The sequence below is a fragment of the Oncorhynchus gorbuscha genome, unplaced genomic scaffold (genome assembly GCF_021184085.1).
Source record: "Oncorhynchus gorbuscha isolate QuinsamMale2020 ecotype Even-year unplaced genomic scaffold, OgorEven_v1.0 Un_scaffold_2017, whole genome shotgun sequence".
In the NCBI taxonomy this organism is placed as follows: domain Eukaryota; kingdom Metazoa; phylum Chordata; class Actinopteri; order Salmoniformes; family Salmonidae; genus Oncorhynchus; species Oncorhynchus gorbuscha.
Window position 1 is genome coordinate 3,026 of NW_025746632.1, and position 19,608 is coordinate 22,633.

The 19,608-nt window shown below is 44.8% G+C and overlaps 1 protein-coding gene across 1 annotated transcript; it reads left to right on the forward strand.

The window, feature by feature from the left end:
• Positions 1-227: 227 nt before the first annotated feature.
• On the forward strand, positions 228-19,323 carry LOC124024829 (the record flags this gene model as incomplete). Its single annotated transcript, XM_046338593.1, has 14 exons — positions 228-293; positions 3,821-3,898; positions 8,990-9,025; positions 9,140-9,265; positions 9,514-9,777; positions 10,011-10,103; positions 10,360-10,455; positions 10,621-10,759; positions 11,220-13,237; positions 15,778-15,799; positions 16,689-16,853; positions 17,006-17,085; positions 17,313-17,417; positions 17,604-19,323. Coding segments are annotated over 14 exons (3,399 nt in total), but the record flags the coding sequence as incomplete, so codon positions are not given.
• Between the last annotated feature and the right edge of the window lie 285 nt (positions 19,324-19,608).

The following is a 19,608-nucleotide window of genomic DNA, read 5'->3' on the forward strand; positions in this document are numbered from 1 at the left end:
TGAAGTCTGATGCAGTGTGTGTATGTGTGTGTGCGTGAGGTGAAGTCTGATGCAGTGTGTGTATGTGTGCATGCGTGAGGTGAAGTCTGAGTGTGTATGTGTGTGTGTGTGCGTGAGGTGAAGAGTGTGTATGTGTGTGTGTGTGCGTGAGGTGAAGTCTGAGTGTGTATGTGTGTGTGTGCGTGAGGTGAAGTCTGATGCCGTGTGTGTGTCTCTCCTATCTACAGGGCTCTGTGTGTGACGAGGCTGTGCAGAGTCGCACACGGCGCTTTAGTGGCTCCATCTCTCACGGTGTAAGAAGCCCTGACGCCCCCTCTCTTACCCCGAGGGAGGTTGCTTGGCATGCCCCCTCTCTTACCCCGAGGGAGGTTGCTTGGCATGCCCCCTCTCTTACCCCGAGGGAGGTTGCTTGGCATGCCCCCTCTCTTACCCCGAGGGAGGTTGCTTGGCATGCCCCCTCTCTTACCCCGAGGGAGGTTGCTTGGCATGCCCCCTCTCTTACCCCGAGGGAGGTTGCTTGGCATGCCCCCTCTCTTACCCCGAGGGAGGTTGCTTGGCATGCCCCCTCTTACCCCGAGGGAGGTTGCTTGGCATGCCCCTCTCTTACCCCGAGGGAGGTTGCTTGGCATGCCCCCTCTCTTACCCCGAGGGAGGTTGCTTGGCATGCCCCCTCTCTTACCCCGAGGGAGGTTGCTTGGCATGCCCCCTCTCTTACCCCGAGGGAGGTTGCTTGGCATGCCCCCTGTGGGGATTGCATAGTTCAGCGGTGGTCAACCCTCCTCCTGGAGACATATAGCTACTGGGTATGCAGGCTTTTGTTCCAACCCTGCTCTAACACGATTCAGCTAATCAACACCCAGGTGAGCAGCTGATTAGTAGAATCAGTTGTATTGGAGCAGGTCTGGAGCAAAAGCCTGCACATCCAATAGGTTTCTGGGAAGACAGTCTGTCACCCCTGGCCATAGTCTGTCTGCATGACAGTGTTGTCAGTCTCTACTTCTATCAGGGTCAGTGGTGTCTTCTGTTTTTATCAGACTCACCAAACAAGGAACCCTTCTTTAATTTGTTGTATTCCACTAATTCCCACCCTGTCTGGTGTGTTGATGACTTCTGGAAACACAGTGCAAAGTCCTAGTGAGATTGTGTGACGGTTTTCAAGTCCAAAGGGAGGCTTGAATAGACAGCATGCATGGAATGTATCACTGTGTTACCCTGATGAGGGGGCTTTGCTTGGCATGCCCCATGTGCCAACGTGGAATTGCATTGTGGGGTCGACCCACCCTCCTCTTGAAGCGATACTAGTGGCAGGCTGGGTGTGCAGGCTTTCATTCCAGTCCTGCTCGAACATAGCTGATTCTCTCCAGTGGGAGGGTTGGCCACCCCAGGAGAAGTCTGCATGACAGTGTCGTCACCCCACTACTTCTTTCTATGGAGGTGTCTTGTGTCTTTCCCACATGTAGATTTCAGACTTCCAGAAGAAGGAATCCATGTTTTCAGTTCGCTGTATTCCACCAATAACCATCCTGAATTATCTTACAGTGCGTCTTGTGTGTCGATGACCTTTACAAACACTGTGCCAAGTCACAGTTTAATTGTGACTTTGCTGCGTGGGGTTTGCAGTATGTCTAGAACGGTGGAGTCTAGAGTGGAGAGTACACGTGGAATTGTATGTGTCTGGGTTTTGATGTGTGGGAGGGTTGTCTCTGGTCTAACAGGGCCTGGTTGACTTGTCTATCAATGTATTCTCTTGTCTCTTCAGCTCTGTCTGTCCCTGCTTCAGCTCTGTCTGTCCCTGCTTCAGCTCTGTCTGTCCCTGCTTCAGCTCTGTCTCTCCCTGCTTCCACTCTGTCTGTACCTGCTTCAGCTCTGTCTCTCCCTGCTTCAGCTCTGTCTCTCCCTGCTTCCACTCTGTCTGTACCTGCTTCAGCTCTGTCTGTCCCTGCTTCAGCTCTGTCTGTCCCTGTTTCAGCTCTGTCTCTCCCTGCTTCAGCTCTGTCTGTCCCTGCTTCCGCTCTGTCTGTACCTGCTTCAGCTCTGTCTCTCCCTGCTTCAGCTCTGTCTGTCCCTGCTTCAGCTCTGTCTGTCTCTGCTTCCACTCTGTCTGTCCCTGCTTCAGCTCTGTCTGTCCCTGTTTCAGCTCTGTCTGTACCTGCTTCAGCTCTGTCTGTCCCTGCTTCCGCTCTGTCTCTCCCTGCTTCAGCTCTGTCTGTCCCTGCTTCAGCTCTGTCTGTCCCTGCTTCAGCTCTGTCTGTACCTGCTTCAGCTCTGTCTCTCCCTGCTTCAGCTTTGTCTGTCCCTGCTTCCGCTCTGTCTGTACCTGCTTCAGCTCTGTCTCTCCCTGCTTCAGCTCTGTCTGTCCCTGCTTCAGCTCTGTCTGTCCCTGCTTCCACTCTGTCTGTCCCTGCTTCAGCTCTGTCTGTCCCTGCTTCAGCTCTGTCTGTCCCTGCTTCAGCTCTGTCTGTCCCTGTTTCAGCTCTGTCTGTCCCTGCTTCAGCTCTGTCTGTCCCTGCTTCCGCTCTGTCTCTCCCTGCTTCAGCTCTGTCTGTCCCTGCTTCAGCTCTGTCTGTCCCTGCTTCAGCTCTGTCTGTCCCTGTTTCAGCTCTGTCTGTCCCTGCTTCAGCTCTGTCTGTCCCTGTTTCAGCTCTGTCTGTCCCTGTTTCAGCTCTGTCTGTCCCTGCTTCAGCTCTGTCTGTCCCTGCTTCAGCTCTGTCTGTCCCTGCTTCAGCTCTGTCTGTCCCTGCTTCAGCTCTGTCTGTCCCTGTTTCAGCTCTGTCTGTCCCTGTTTCAGCTCTGTCTGTCCCTGTTTCAGCTCTGTCTGTCCCTGCTTCAGCTCTGTCTGTCCCTGTTTCAGCTCTGTCTGTACCTGCTTCAGCTCTGTCTCTCCCTGCTTCAGCTCTGTCTGTCCCTGCTTCCGCTCTGTCTGTACCTGCTTCAGCTCTGTCTCTCCCTGCTTCAGCTCTGTCTGTCCCTGCTTCAGCTCTGTCTGTCTCTGCTTCCACTCTGTCTGTCCCTGCTTCAGCTCTGTCTGTCCCTGTTTCAGCTCTGTCTGTACCTGCTTCAGCTCTGTCTGTCCCTGCTTCCGCTCTGTCTCTCCCTGCTTCAGCTCTGTCTGTCCCTGCTTCAGCTCTGTCTGTCCCTGCTTCAGCTCTGTCTGTACCTGCTTCAGCTCTGTCTCTCCCTGCTTCAGCTCTGTCTGTCCCTGCTTCCGCTCTGTCTGTACCTGCTTCAGCTCTGTCTCTCCCTTCTTCAGCTCTGTCTGTCCCTGCTTCAGCTCTGTCTGTCCCTGCTTCCACTCTGTCTGTCCCTGCTTCAGCTCTGTCTGTCCCTGTTTCAGCTCTGTCTGTCCCTGCTTCCACTCTGTCTGTCCCTGCTTCAGCTCTGTCTGTCCCTGTTTCAGCTCTGTCTGTCCCTGCTTCAGCTCTGTCTGTACCTGCTTCAGCTCTGTCTCTCCCTGCTTCAGCTCTGTCTGTCCCTGCTTCAGCTCTGTCTCTCCCTGCTTCCACTCTGTCTGTCCCTGCTTCAGCTCTGTCTGTCCCTGTTTCAGCTCTGTCTGTCCCTGCTTCAGCTCTGTCTGTCCCTGCTTCCGCTCTGTCTCTCCCTGCTTCAGCTCTGTCTGTCCCTGCTTCAGCTCTGTCTGTCCCTGCTTCAGCTCTGTCTGTCCCTGTTTCAGCTCTGTCTCTCCCTGCTTCAGCTCTGTCTGTCCCTGCTTCAGCTCTGTCTCTCCCTGCTTGCTGACTGACAAACTCTGTGACTAACATCTCTCTCTTTCTTTTTCATTTCCTTCTCTTTTCCTATTTTATCCATCTTCTTTTTGTGCCAGCCTTCAGACTACAGTGGTTTTCTGGGCTCCAACTCTCGGGCCTCGTCCAGGGCCAGCTCTGCCCGTGCCAGCCCGGTGGTGAGCTCTCTTCATTGGTCACTCCCTCTAACCCGCAGCCTTCTTTAGGCCTAGTCCTTACATCCTTTTATCTGTTCTCTATTCTGTTAAATGCCCACTTAATATCATCCCAATGAAGAGTGCATTGTCCAGAGAACTGAACTCTATGGTCCTGTCCTGTGTGTCCTCTGCACCAAGGTAATGCTCATAGACAGCTGACAGTGCTCAGGTCCCTTATGCCCCCTGGTGGACATTACAAAGACTGCAGCTTTGGTACAAGCAAAGAATATATGGTCCTGATCTGGCCAATGTGAGGTGGGCCTCTGTGTGGACGCATTGATGTGTGGGTGACACTGACAACTAACATGCAGCCTGGACTGGAGTGGATATGATATGACTAACTCTGTAGTGTCCAGTGATATGACTAACTGTAGTGTCCAGTGATATGACTAACTCTGTAGTGTCCAGTGATATGACTAACTCTGTAGTGTCCAGTGATATGACTAACTGTAGTGTCCAGTGGATATGATATGACTAACTCTGTAGTGTCCAGTGATATGACTAACTGTAGTGTCCAGTGGATATGATATGACTAACTCTGTAGTGTCCAGTGATATGACTAACTCTGTAGTGTCTAGTGATATGACTAACTCTGTAGTGTCCAGTGATATGACTAACTGTAGTGTCCAGTGGATATGATATGACTAACTCTGTAGTGTCTAGTGATATGACTAACTGTAGTGTCCAGTGATATGACTAACTGTAGTGTCCAGTGGATATGATATGACTAACTCTGTAGTGTCCAGTGATATGACTAACTGTAGTGTCCAGTGGATATGATATGACTAACTCTGTAGTGTCCAGTGATATGACTAACTCTGTAGTGTCCAGTGATATGACTAACTGTAGTGTCCAGTGGATATGATATGACTAACTCTGTAGTGTCCAGTGATATGACTAACTGTAGTGTCCAGTGGATATGATATGACTAACTCTGTAGTGTCCAGTGATATGACTAACTCTGTAGTGTCCAGTGATATGACTAACTGTAGTGTCCAGTGGATATGATATGACTAACTCTGTAGTGTCTAGTGATATGACTAACTCTGTAGTGTCCAGTGATATGACAAACTGTAGTGTCCAGTGGATATGATTTGACTAACTTTGTAGTGTCAGTGATATGACTAACTCTGTAGTGTCCAGTGATATGACTAACTGTAGTGTCCAGTGATATGACTAACTGTAGTGTCCAGTGGATATGATATGACTAACTCTGTAGTGTCCAGTGATATGACTAACTGTAGTGTCCAGTGGATATGATATGACTAACTCTGTAGTGTCCAGTGATATGACTAACTGTAGTGTCCAGTGGATATGATATGACTAACTCTGTAGTGTCCAGTGATATGACTAACTCTGTAGTGTCCAGTGATATGACTAACTGTAGTGTCCAGTGGATATGATATGACTAACTCTGTAGTGTCCAGTGATATGACTAACTGTAGTGTCCAGTGGATATGATATGACTAACTCTGTAGTGTCCAGTGATATGACTAACTGTAGTGTCCAGTGGATATGATATTACTAACTCTGTAGTGTCCAGTGGATATGATATGATTAACTCTGTAGTGTCCAGTGGATATAATATGAGTAACTCTGTAGTGTCCAGTGGATATAATATGAGTAAGTCTGTAGTGTCCAGTGGATATAATATGAGTAAGTCTGTAGTGTCCAGTGGATATAATATCAGTAACTCTGTAGTGTCCAGTGGATATAATATGAGTAACTCTGTAGTGTCCAGTGGATATAATATGAGTAAGTCTGTAGTGTCCAGTGGATATAATATGAGTAAGTATGTAGTGTCCAGTGGATATAATATGAGTAACTCTGTAGTGTCCAGTGGATATAATATGAGTAAGTCTGTAGTGTCCAGTGGATATAATATGAGTAACTCTGTAGTGTCCAGTGGATATAATATGAGTAACTCTGTAGTGTCCAGTGGATATAATATGAGTAACTCTGTAGTGTCCAGTGGATATAATATGAGTAACTCTGTAGTGTCCAGTGGATATAATATGAGTAAGTCTGTAGTGTCCAGTGGATATAATATGAGTAAGTCTGTAGTGTCCAGTGGATATAATATGAGTAAGTCTGTAGTGTCCAGTGGATATAATATGAGTAACTCTGTAGTGTCCAGTGGATATAATATGAGTAAGTCTGTAGTGTCCAGTGGATATAATATGAGTAACTCTGTAGTGTCCAGTGGATATAATATGATTAACCGTCACGTCTAATCAAGGTGGGTGGAATCAGGCGCAGAGAGCAAATAGCGATATAAAGTTTATTCTCCGGTGAACAAAATAAACACGGTCAACCCAAATACAAACAGGGTGAAATTATCCAAAAACAGGATAACAGACTAACCGGAGAATAATAAACACAAAAACACCGACAGACGAAACGAAATGACAAAACAAACAATCCCGCACAAAACAAGGGCGGGACAACCTACATTATATACAGATACTAATTAACTAAACAACACACAGGTGAAACCAATCAGACAAAACCAACAGATACACGAAAAGGGATCGGTAGTGGCTAGTAGGACGGTGACGACAACCGCCGAGCACCACCCGAACGGGCAGGAGAGCCAACCTCGGCGGAAGTCGTGACATTAACTCTGTAGTGTCCAGTGGATATAATATGAGTAAGTCTGTAGTGTCCAGTGGATATAATATGAGTAAGTCTGTAGTGTCCAGTGGATATAATATGAGTAAGTCTGTAGTGTCCAGTGGATATAATATGAGTAACTCTGTAGTGTCCAGTGGATATAATATGAGTAAGTCTGTAGTGTCCAGTGGATATAATATGAGTAACTCTGTAGTGTCCAGTGGATATAATATGAGTAACTCTGTAGTGTCCAGTGGATATAATATGAGTAAGTCTGTAGTGTCCAGTGGATATAATATGAGTAACTCTGTAGTGTCCAGTGGATATAATATGATTAACCGTCACGTCTAATCAAGGTGGGTGGAATCAGGCGCAGAGAGCAAATAGCGATATAAAGTTTATTCTCCGGTGAACAAAATAAACACGGTCAACCCAAATACAAACAGGGTGAAATTATCCAAAAACAGGATAACAGACTAACCGGAGAATAATAAACACAAAAACACCGACAGACGAAACGAAATGACAAAACAAACAATCCCGCACAAAACAAGGGCGGGACAACCTACATTATATACAGATACTAATTAACTAAACAACACACAGGTGAAACCAATCAGACAAAACCAACAGATACACGAAAAGGGATCGGTAGTGGCTAGTAGGACGGTGACGACAACCGCCGAGCACCACCCGAACGGGCAGGAGAGCCAACCTCGGCGGAAGTCGTGACATTAACTCTGTAGTGTCCAGTGGATATAATATGAGTAAGTCTGTAGTGTCCAGTGGATATAATATGAGTAAGTCTGTAGTGTCCAGTGGATATAATATGAGTAAGTCTGTAGTGTCCAGTGGATATAATATGAGTAAGTCTGTAGTGTCCAGTGGATATAATATGAGTAACTCTGTAGTGTCCAGTGGATATAATATGAGTAACTCTGTAGTGTCCAGTGGATATAATATGAGTAAGTCTGTAGTGTCCAGTGGATATAATATGAGTAAGTCTGTAGTGTCCAGTGGATATAATATGAGTAAGTCTGTAGTGTCCAGTGGATATAATATGAGTAAGTCTGTAGTGTCCAGTGGATATAATATGAGTAAGTCTGTAGTGTCCAGTGGATATAATATGAGTAAGTCTGTAGTGTCCAGTGGATATAATATGAGTAAGTCTGTAGTGTCCAGTGGATATAATATGAGTAACTCTGTAGTGTCCAGTGGATATAATATGAGTAACTCTGTAGTGTCCAGTGGATATAATATGAGTAAGTCTGTAGTGTCCAGTGGATATAATATGAGTAACTCTGTAGTGTCCAGTGGATATAATATGAGTAACTCTGTAGTGTCCAGTGGATATAATATGAGTAAGTCTGTAGTGTCCAGTGGATATAATATGAGTAAGTCTGTAGTGTCCAGTGGATATAATATGAGTAAGTCTGTAGTGTCCAGTGGATATAATATGAGTAAGTCTGTAGTGTCCAGTGGATATAATATGAGTAAGTCTGTAGTGTCCAGTGGATATAATATGAGTAAGTCTGTAGTGTCCAATGGTTCCGTGGTTCAGAATCAGATGGTGATCCAGAGAGGGTAGGGTATGAGAGGGTATGACTCTATGATGCTTGTTGTGATGCAGTGTGTGGATATACAGACACGGTGTCACGCCCGGCCTTAGTATTTTGTGTTTTCTTTATTATTTTGGTCAGGTCAGGGTGTGATATGGGTATTTATGTGGTGTGTTTTGTCTAGGTTTTTTGTAGGTCATGGGATTGTGGTTTAGTGAAGTAGTCTAGGTAAGTCTATGGCACTCTCCCTGCGTCGGCCGCCGACCTGTCTATTTCCTTCCAAGTCGTATAGTCCTGACTTCGCTGCTCCTGCTGCCGCTGCCTGTCACCACGCCGCTTGTTCCTGTTGTGGTGGATGATTCTGTTACGGTTTTCTTCTGTTGAAAGTGCAAAATGCAGCGTGGTTATCTTTATACATCTTTAATAAAATATGAAAAATGAACAATATACAAAACAAGAAACGTGAAAAACCGAAACAGCCCTATCTGGTGCAACAAACACAGAGATAGAAACAGACACCCACGAAACAGAAGAATCAAAGAATATGGTTGCCTATAGTGGTTCTCAATCAGAGGCAGGTGTTTATCGTTGTCTCTGATTGGGAATCATATTTAGGCAGCCATAGACTTACCTAGACTACTTCACTAAACCACAATCCAATTACCTACTAAAAAAACCTAGACAAAACACACCACATAAATACAGATGTCACACCCTGGCCTGACCAAAATAATAAGGCCAGGGCGTGACAGACTGATACAGTATGGGCATGGCCTGGACATACGGTGTGTCAATCAACTACATTTGTGACATTGTAAATATGTGTATCTCCTCTCCTTATCCTCTCCTAAGAGTAACCAAGTTGTTTTACCCTCTACAGGTGGAGGAGAGATCAGACAGGGACTTCCTGGAAAAGGTACGGGTCACACACCTGATCTGAAACTCCAGCTTTTAATCTATTAAAGATGAAGTAGGGAATATGACTGTTGTGAAACAGCCTTCAAGACGGCCCTGTCCTGTTTCCTCCCAGGGTTCCAGGACTGCCTCTACCCTCTCAGCAGCCACTCTAGCATCGCTGGGAGGGCCCTCCTCTCGCAGAGGCAGCTGTGACACCTCTATCTCAGTAGAGACAGAGGCCTCCATTCGAGAGATAAAGGTAGGACCATAGAGATACTTCTCTGAGTAGGACCATACAGTAGTATATCTGGGAAAGAGATGGTCTAACGTCCATGTTTTTACAATTATTTTGTTGACTCCAGAAACACTTCTGATAATTACAGTAACTATTCCACGGTTGAAGACGTCTGCGTAGTTGTTTTTGAGATATTAACTGCTTAACTGTTTTGCTTTGTTTCTCCCCTGACCTCTCACCCCTCCACTGTCCTCCATTTTGTCTCTCAACAGGACTCCCTGGTGGAGTCTGAGGAGAAGTACCGTAAGGCCATGGTGTCCAACGCCCAGCTACACAACGAGAAGTCCAACCTCATGTACCAGGTGGACACGCTGAAGGACTCGCTCATTGAGCTGGAGGAGCAGCTGTACGAGTCTAAACGAGAGTACAACGACAAGGCCAAGGAGTTTGAGAGGGAGAGGCACGCCCACAGTGTTCTGCAGCGCCAGTTTAACGAGATGAGAGAGACGCTGAAACAGAGTGAAGAACTGTTAACCGTGAGTACTCAGGTCATCGCAAAGACTTCCTGCTAACAACAATACGGTAACTAAAACAGTACTTCCACTCAGAACATCACACTAACATAGATCTAACTTAGGTCTCTTGCTAAACTTGCTGTAGTCTCTTTTCCTGCTGCAAACTCTCTGCATGCTGATTGTCTCTCCCTTCTCCTCTGTCCCTTCTCCTCTGTCCCTTCTTCTCCTCCATCTTGCTTTCGTCCCGTGGCCAGGAGGTGGGCCAGCTGCGTCTCAAACAGGTCAGCTGTGTTAGGGAGATCTCCGACCTGCAGGAGACCCTCGGATGGAAGGAGAAAAAGATTGGGGTACGCTCGCGGAATAGAGGGTGAACCCCAAACCGTTAGCTGAATCATTGTTCCAGGAAGTTCTACAGGAAACGCTTCCGTTCCTCTGTCAGCTACTCAAGTTTAATGCTCCAAACTAACCAAGACATTTCCACTGTATCTCTTTTTTCCTTCTCAATGCTTCTCTCTTCCTTTACTGTGTTTATCCTTCCCTTCTTTACCCACTCTTCCTCCTCCTCCTCCCCCCCCCTGCTGCTGCTGCTTGGGTATGGCTCAGGCCTTAGAGAGACAGAGGGAATTCTCAGACGCCGGCGTGCGGGATGAGCGGGATAAGCTCAGGGATCAGGTGGTCCACCTCAAAGACACTCTGAAGGTACAGCACCTTGAAGTACTGCTGAGGGAAGGTTTCCTCATCATGACTTCCAAGAGGGCCTCTGTGCGCATGTCAGCAAACACTAGAACAATAGGAAGTTCTAATGGGAAAAAGACTTTCTGAAAGATTATTCAGCTTTATTTGCCTCGTTCTCTCCCAAATCAGAAACATGGGATAGTGCTGTCACCTGACGTAACCACCAATGGGGATGCAGGACAGATGATTGACGGGCCTCGCAGTGCAGACTCTACCTCCCGATTGGCTCAGGAGTCCCAGCCATCCCATGGTGGGGAGAGCATGCTTGGTAAGAAAATAACCCACCGGTGCCGTTGCTCATATCTGATCTCTGCTTATTTACCACCATCCTACTCAAATCATGTTGAATGATATTGTGCAGTCATGTGTTTTATTTCACGTGTCTTCTGTCATTCGGATGAATCACCGTTAGAAATGTCAGGGTTATGTTTGTGTTGCATGATGGGATACAAAACGAGGATGGTTGGCTTTCTTTTTCTTTTTTCTGATGTCATTGTTTTGCACTATTGTCCTCCGTGGGATTATCATCATAATGTTAATTAATCCTGTTGAGTCAGTTGCTGATTCTGCATTCTAATTCAGCCGGGATCAAGGCCTTGATTCTATTCTCTACAAATGTCTCCAAATTAATTCCCCTCCAGCGATCATTGAATTTCTGTGCTTGCACTGTCAGACGCTGAAGAATGACCTGTGTCTGGCCCTCCAATCTATTCCCTGTGATCTTCCAGGCGAAGCACCAGAGATGCAGTTTGACCATGGCGAGGTGAGGACACCAGGGGGAGGCAGACTTCTACATGAGGCTGACAACTACTCACATGACCAGGAGAGGGCACTACTGGAGATAGAATCTTCGGACAAGTTGAACCAAGACAAGTTGAATGACAGCCTGCAGCAACAAACAGACACTGAAGCAGAGCAGTCCAAGTACTGTGACCAAGAGACCCAGGTGGATGTTGCTGTACCTGAAGAAGCCATTTTGGTGCATTTTGGTGACAAAGAGACTCAGATTGAATATGAAGTAGAGAAACCCCAATACTGCGACACAGAAACTCTGGTGGAACCTGCGGAACTTGAGGGAGCCATTTTGGTTCAAAAGGAATATACAGATGGTGACAGTGACAATGGAGAGGGGTTGAATCAAAGAGGATTTGAACCAGAATCCCAGGAACAGGCAGAGAATGAGGAAAACAGTGGAGAAAGTAACAAGGAAGCTGTACCAGTAAGCGGTGCCACTGACGGACAATGTGAGGAAAACCCAAACCTTGAGAAAGGACGGGAAAACACAGAGCTTCTCACAGCTGTGTCTACTGACTCTGAAGAACAGGACATCTCTGGCCCAACTCTCTGTGATGAGACAGAGGCAACTCTTAGTCGAATCCAAAGTGACCTGCAAGGAGAGAACACCCAGGAGTATGATCCTGGGACTAAAGGTCAAGTCATTCCAGAAAACTCAAGGATCACGGAATCTGAGATGATTAAGATGATTCTGAGGATTTCTGTATGTCTAGGGGAGGCAAAGACCAGCCCAAATCAGATCTCTCAGGGATCATTAAAGAAAACAGAAACAATAGGGATGGAGATGAAGAATCATCCAGGGCATCCTGCAGAGCATCAGGCAGAAACTGGCCAAGTAACATCTACTGGAACATCTGCTATCTCATCTACAGTCTCTGTTGAACTGTTTATCTCTGAATGTCCTGACGAGGTTGGAATTGGAACAGATCCGCTCATAATAAACACTTTAAGTGAATTTGAGAAAGACACACAGAATTCTCTAGAACATCAGCAGCATCAGAATTTCAGGACAGAAAGCTCTGTGGAAATTGTGCCAAAGATCACAGACTCTGACGGACAGAAATTATCTGAGAGGGTTGAAGAGCTGGAGTCGAGTTCAGTGGAGAGCAAGCCAGATCAGATTTGGCAGGAATCTGTATGTGGCATGAAGGAAGATGAACCAAATACTAAAGTGCTTCAGGCAAAGGAGCCCCCATCCACTATCTCTGACAAAATGGTAACACCTATCATAACAGAGGAGGGGAAGACTAGACTAGACCAACAGGTGATCCCTGATTTACCAGAGAGGCTAGAGACCAGCTTAGAAAATACCTTACCAGGAGTTCAAGGTGATCAGAAGATGGATGTAGCAGAATCAAGGGAGAAACAAGGATGTACCTGTAAATGTACATGTAAACAATCCGAGAGTGATCAAGTACTGACGGAAAACTCACTGGATGTAGCTCTAACTCAGAGGATCAGCGACTCTAGTGGCGAGGTTATCTCAGACAGGACAGAGGCGGTAGAGCCCAGCCCAGACAGGATCCAATCAGAATCACCCAGTCGTGTAGAGAGAGAAGAATGGTGCATCATTGAGGAGAACATCTATGAGGAGAATCTCCAGCAGGAAGCCATTCAGGAGGAGCAACAGACAGAACAGCGGGAGGCTTCAACAAGTTCACCAGCAGGGGGAGACAATGAGTTAAACGATGGGGCCTCCGCTGGATATATAGACAGTTGTGAAGAAGCCGTTCTAATTGTGAAAGAGGAGGAAACCTATCTATCTGTAGAAGAAGAGCACATCAGCTCCTCACCCGGACCCTCGGCACTTGGCCAAGAGATACAGCCATTACCAGAGGCGGTGGAGGAGGGAAGAGAGCGCCCCCCAGTGGAAGAAGCCCAGAAACAGGAGAGCGGTGTAAGAAAGGGACAAAGGGGCAATAGGAAGGGCAAGGGCAAAGTTCCTTGCAAAGTAAACTAGTTGACGAGCACTGTACTCTCAAAGTGTTATTTGATGTGTAATAGACTACTGACTGAGGTTGCAGCCAGTCTCTGTGGGTTTCTTTGTCTTACTCAAAGGAATTACAGGTTTTATTTAATGCATTATTTAGTGCCTTGAATAAATTAACCATGTTGAAGAGCGATCGGTTTTGTTTTATTTTGCACTATTGCATACTGATTTCTGGCTTCCATTTATCCACAGGGGGTCAGATTATATTACACAACAACAGTTCTGTATTGTCCACCAAGCTTCCATTTATCCACAGGGGGTCAGATTATATTACACAACAACAGTTCTGTATTGTCCACCAAGCTTCCATTTATCCACAGGGGGTCAGATTATATTACACAACAACAGTTCTGTATTGCTTCCATTTATCCACAGGGGGTCAGATTATATTACACAACAACAGTTCTGTATTGTCCACCAAGCTTCCATTTATCCACAGGGGGTCAGATTATTTATTGTCCACCAAGCTTCCATTTATCCACAGGGGGTCAGATTATATTACACAACAACAGTTCTGTATTGTCCACCAAGCTTCCATTTATCCACAGGGGGTCAGATTATATTACACAACAACAGTTCTGTATTGTCCACCAAGCTTCCATTTATCCACAGGGGGTCAGATTATATTACACAACAACAGTTCTGTATTGTCCACCAAGCTTCCATTTATCCAACAGATTATATTACACAACAACAGTTCTGTATTGTCCACCAAGCTTCCATTTATCCACAGGGGGTCAGATTATATTACACAACAACAGTTCTGTATTGTCCACCAAGCTTCCATTTATCCACAGGGGGTCAGATTATATTACACAACAACAGTTCTGTATTGTCCACCAAGCTTCCATTTATCCACAGGGGGTCAGATTATATTACACAACAACAGTTCTGTATTGTCCACCAAGCTTCCATTTATCCACAGGGGGTCAGATTATATTACACAACAACAGTTCTGTATTGTCCACCAAGCTTCCATTTATCCACAGGGGGTCAGATTATATTACACAACAACAGTTCTGTATTGTTCACCTGTCAGGTTTTTACATGCAACATACTAGATAACAATTACATGATTAAATAGGTAATAAGTGGGAGAATATATCAACCCCATGTTATCTCCACTCAGTTGTATGTGTCATCTGTTTAAAACTCTTTTCATCCAGACTCACAGTCCCTCCAACTCACTGTACAGTATTTCAGCGGTAAGCAACTGTGTCCATATTCTCAGGTTTTCAATCAACTGCAGATTGGGATCATTTGGGTGAAATGTTTTATTATTGCAATGAATTAAGTATATAGTGTTTATTTATACAGTCCCAGTCAAAGGTTTGGACACACCTACTCATTCCAGGGGTTTTCTTTCTACTATTGTCTACATTTTAAAATAATAGTGAAGACATCACAACTATGAAATAACACATGTATGAATCGTGTAGTAAAAAAGGGTTCAACAAATCAAAATATTGTTTATATTTGAGATTCTTCAAAGTAGCCACTCTTTGAATTGATGACAGCTTTGCTCACTCTTGGAATTCTCTCAACCAGCTTCATGAGGTTGTCACCTGGAATGGATTTAAATGAACAGGTGTGGCTTGTTAAAAGTTCATTTGTGCAATTTATTTCCTTCCTCCTGCGTTTGAACCAATCAGTTGTGTTGTGACAAGGTAGAGGTGGTATACAGAAGATAGCCCTATTTGGTGAAAGACGAAGTCCATATTATGGCAAGAACAGCTCAAATAAACAAAGATAAACTACAGGACATTGTCAGTCAATCCGTAAAATTTCAAGAAGGTTTTAGGAGGTCATAAGGTGAATGCACCAATTTGTAAGTCGCTCTGGATAAGAGCGTCTGCTAAATGACTTAAATGTAAATGTAAATGTAGTGTGTTAACTGCCATTTATTCAAGTGCAATCACAAAAACCATCAAGCGCTATGATGAAACTGGCTCTCATGAGGACTGCCACAGGACTTATTTAGTGCCTTGAATAAATGGAAGACCAAGAGTATTTATTTTTTAAATGTCACCTTTATTTAACTAGGCAAGTCAGTTATAAACAAATTCTTTTTTTCAATGACAGCCTAGGAATAGTGGGTTAACTGCCTTGTTCAGGGGCAGAATGACAGATCTTTGCCTTGTCAGCTCAGGGATTTGATCTTGCAACCTTTTGGTTACAAGTCCAACACTAGGCTATCTGCCACCCCAAGAGTAAGATCATTAGAGTTACCAGACTCAGAAATTGCAGCCCAAATAGATTCTTCACAGATTTCAAGTAACAGACACACCTCAACATCAACTGTTCAGAGGAGACTGTGTGAATCAGGCCTTCATGGTTGGATTGCTGCAAAGAAAGAAAGAAGAAAGAAAGAAAGAAACCCCTACTAAAAGACACCAATAATAAGAAGAGACTTGCCAAGAAAAAAGAGCAATGGACATTAGACCGGTGGAAATCTGTCCTTTGGTCCAAATGTGTGTTTTTTTGTGTTGTCGTTCCAACAGCAGTGTCTTTGTGAGACACAGAGTAGGTGAATGGATGATCTCCGTATGTGTGGTTCCCACCATGAAGCATGGAAGAGGGGGTGTGATGGTGCTTTGCTGGTGACACTGTCAGTGAATTATTTATAATTAAAGGCACACTTAACCAGCATGGCTACCACAGCATTCTGCAGCGATATGCCATCCCATCTGGTTTGCGCTTAGTGGGACTATCATTTGTTTTTCAACAAGACAATGACCTAATACACACCTCCAGGCTGTGTAAGGGCTATTTTACCAAGGAGAGTGATGGAGTGCGCATCAGATGACCTGGCCTCCACCATCACCCGACCTCAACCCAATTGAAATGGTTTGGGATGAGTTGGACCGCAGTGAAGGAAAAGCAGCAACAAGTGCCCAGCATATGTGGGAACTCCTTCAAGGCTGTTGGAAAAGCATTCCTCATGAAGCTGGTTGAGAGAATGCCAAGAGTGTGCAAAGCTCTCATCAAGGCAAAGGATGGCTACTTTGAAGAATCTAAAATCTATTTTGATTTGTTTAACACTTTTTTGCTTGTTACATGATTGCATATGTGTTATTTCATAGTTTTGATGTCTTCACTATTATTCTACAATGTAGAAAATAGTAAAAATAAAGAAAAACCCCTGAATGAGTAGGTGTGTCCAAACGTTTGACTAGTACTGTGTATATATATAAAAAAAATCTGAGTAATTAAGTACAGTGTGTTGTATGTATTAAAAAAATTATACAGATTAGAAACTAAAAAAACAAGGCTGTTAATTGAACCGTGTGGTAAATGTTGACGTACAAAACGACTCTATTACTGATCTCGACTACTCAAACTACCCTATTACTAACCAACTATTAGAATTTCATGCTGTTGATTCAAAGTCAGCTGTCTGTTTGTATTGCAGAAGTCAGACTGAGGAAAATAGTTGATGAGAGGGAGAGTTTAGCTGATCAGGTGAAGAGGCTGAAGTCTCAGCTGGAGGGGAAACAGAGGAACGGGACAGAGGGTTTGAGTCCTGAGGAGGACGGACTTGAGAACGGCATGGACCCCCACATCCTCGACTTACAGAGTGAGTCACATTTCACCTTTACTAAGACAGATCTAGCCTTTTACCTGTCTCCCTAGTATACTTTGTCAAGTGTCTAAGTGTAGTATACATTATGCAAACCTATACAACAAAATTTGACTCACATCCTTCTATCTTTATTTCTTCTTCTACAGGGGATGCCAACCGGCAAATCAGTGACCTCAAGTTTAAACTGGTGAAATCAGAACAGGAAGTCACAGCCCTGGAACAGAATGTAAGTAGCGTTTTAGTTCCTAAACAGAGGAAGACATGTATGACTATATCCATGAAACACCTGACCAATCACGTTCCTCATGGTAAACGTGAGATAATAAGCAGTATCTTGTACAGTCTGGGTTGGAGACTATTGACCATTTACATCCACTAGGAGCTCCATGGAATGTAAGTTACGTCTTCATCCATCAATCCATTTATTCACCCCTTCATTTCTCTCTTGGCCAGATCATCCGGTTGGAGGGTCAGGTGACTCGTTACAAGTCGGCCTCTGAGAGCGCAGAGAAAGTAGAGGACGAGCTCAAAGTGGAGAAACGCAAGCTACAGAGAGAGGTAGGCTACTATAATGTCAGGTTTACAAAAACAGCCAAAGAATCACAGAACCCACAAGTTGTTGGGTCATATCTAGTATGTCAACCCCACATGTTTTGGTATCAAGTCTACACCAGGTATACGTTGTTGCCTTCAGGTTGCTTCTCCCGTCTCAAACTCTAAACCTTTTCTCTCCGTTCTCTCTAGCTGAGGTCTGCCCTGGACAGGATCGATGAGCTGGAGGCCAGTAACAGCCACCTGGCCAAGCGCCTGGAGAAGATGAAGGCTAATCGGAGCGCCCTGTTGGCCCAGCAGTGATGTACTTATTGGTTGTCATGGCAATTTGCATCCATGACCTCCCTATGACCTTTGATCTATCAGGCACTCTATTAAAACACACCCAGACAATTCAAACCAAGCGAGGACTTGCTGGAGCAAAAGCTTCAATGAAACATATCCACACATATTGTAATCACAGATTCATTCAGTGTTGTGCCCATCTGTACAGTATATCCAGTGATTCACCAAGAGACACAGAGGGAACGTGTTACTGACCCTGGGAACACTCCTCACTGACTGTGACCGAGGCAGGACTTCTCAACTAACTGGTGAAGGGGGAATATTCTGCACAAACGAACAGCAAAGAGGACCTATCTCCTCCTATAGCTCTTAAGAGGACCTATCCTCCTCCAATAGCTCTTCAGATGACCTATCCTCCTATAGCTCTTACGTCGCCCTGTGCCATGATTACCCCTAAAGCATTTCTTCCCAATCATTCATCTCTCTCTGTAACACATGGCACTATCTCTCTGTGCTACTTGGGCTCCATGTCTCTGCTCCAGTAAGTTTATCCATCCACGGAGAGGAAGAAAGACTCAAAAGGAGTGTGTTTCATGTATATTATTTTATTGTCAATATATTTTGAAGTGAAAATGCAATCTGCTCCCTCCTGTCCCCCAAGCCAAACTCTGATGTTAATGTGTACGGTGATGTTTATTTTGATGTGTGTATGTCTCCATAGGTATATGTCAAGTACATGGAAATACACGGGGCACAACATTAATTACGCAATAAGGCCCAAGGAGGTGTGGTATATGGCCAACATACCACGGCGAAGAGCTATTTGTTGGCCATATATCACAAACCCCCGAGGTGCCTTATTGCTATTATTAACGGGTTACCAATGTAATTAGAGCAGTAAAAATACATGTTTTGTCATAACTGTGATATACAACGGCTGTCAGCCAATCAGCTTTCAGGGCTCGAACCAACCAGTTTATAATCAGGATTGTCCTTTACATCTCATTGTTTGTGCCACATGATGAACAGTATAATGGTACTTGAGGAGAAATATCACCAGGTCTTAACGTCTGAAATACTATGTCCTCCCTTGAGCAATTTAAACGACTCATTGGGGAACGACAACTCGAACTCAGTTGAATAATGTACTTCTACTGCAACAGTTTTGGAACCATTCAAATCGTCTGTCGCAGTAACACTTGCTGTAAATGTTCGACAATCTGACAAACCAGATCTCATGCAGATAAAACAAAACATCAGTTATATTCTGACATAAAGAGAATTTTTCCCTTATTGTCCCGCTCCTCAGTCTCAAGCATGTCATGCCTTATTGAGGGGGGGGGGGGGCATTGTTGTTCACTTGTGCTTTGGACATAACGTTTCCCTTGCTACCCCCTATACATTAGTTAAGCTCGGACATCTACTTTTTGGGGAAGTTCCAGCTGTTTACATGCTTTAAAACTATTATTTGTCCATGAATGAAGCTAATTGTAAACATTGTGCAATATTGGAAATGTCTTTGGGAAGGTGAGGCTGTATGGTCCTTGCTTTACTTGAGAAATGTAAATGATGTTTGAGGTAGCGTTGACAAACACCACATTAAACTAATGCAAACTCTCTTCTAAAACGTTATTTGTCCATATGTGAATAGTTTGGTAAAAGATGCCAAACGCATTCATGATTTATGACAACCAGCAGAGGGAAGAAGCCTGATGCCGTGTCACATTATGGGATGCTGAAGAGAAACACGGTCCGTGTTAAGCAGAATTTCTTCACTTTGGACATTCAGAAGTTGCCAGGGGAAAAGTGTTGACACTGCCGTGTCTTTCTCTGTTGTGGTGCTGAGCAGGACTTTGGCAGGAGCTCACCGGAACTGAGTACCGGTGTTATAATACTGACGGTTTGTCCGGAC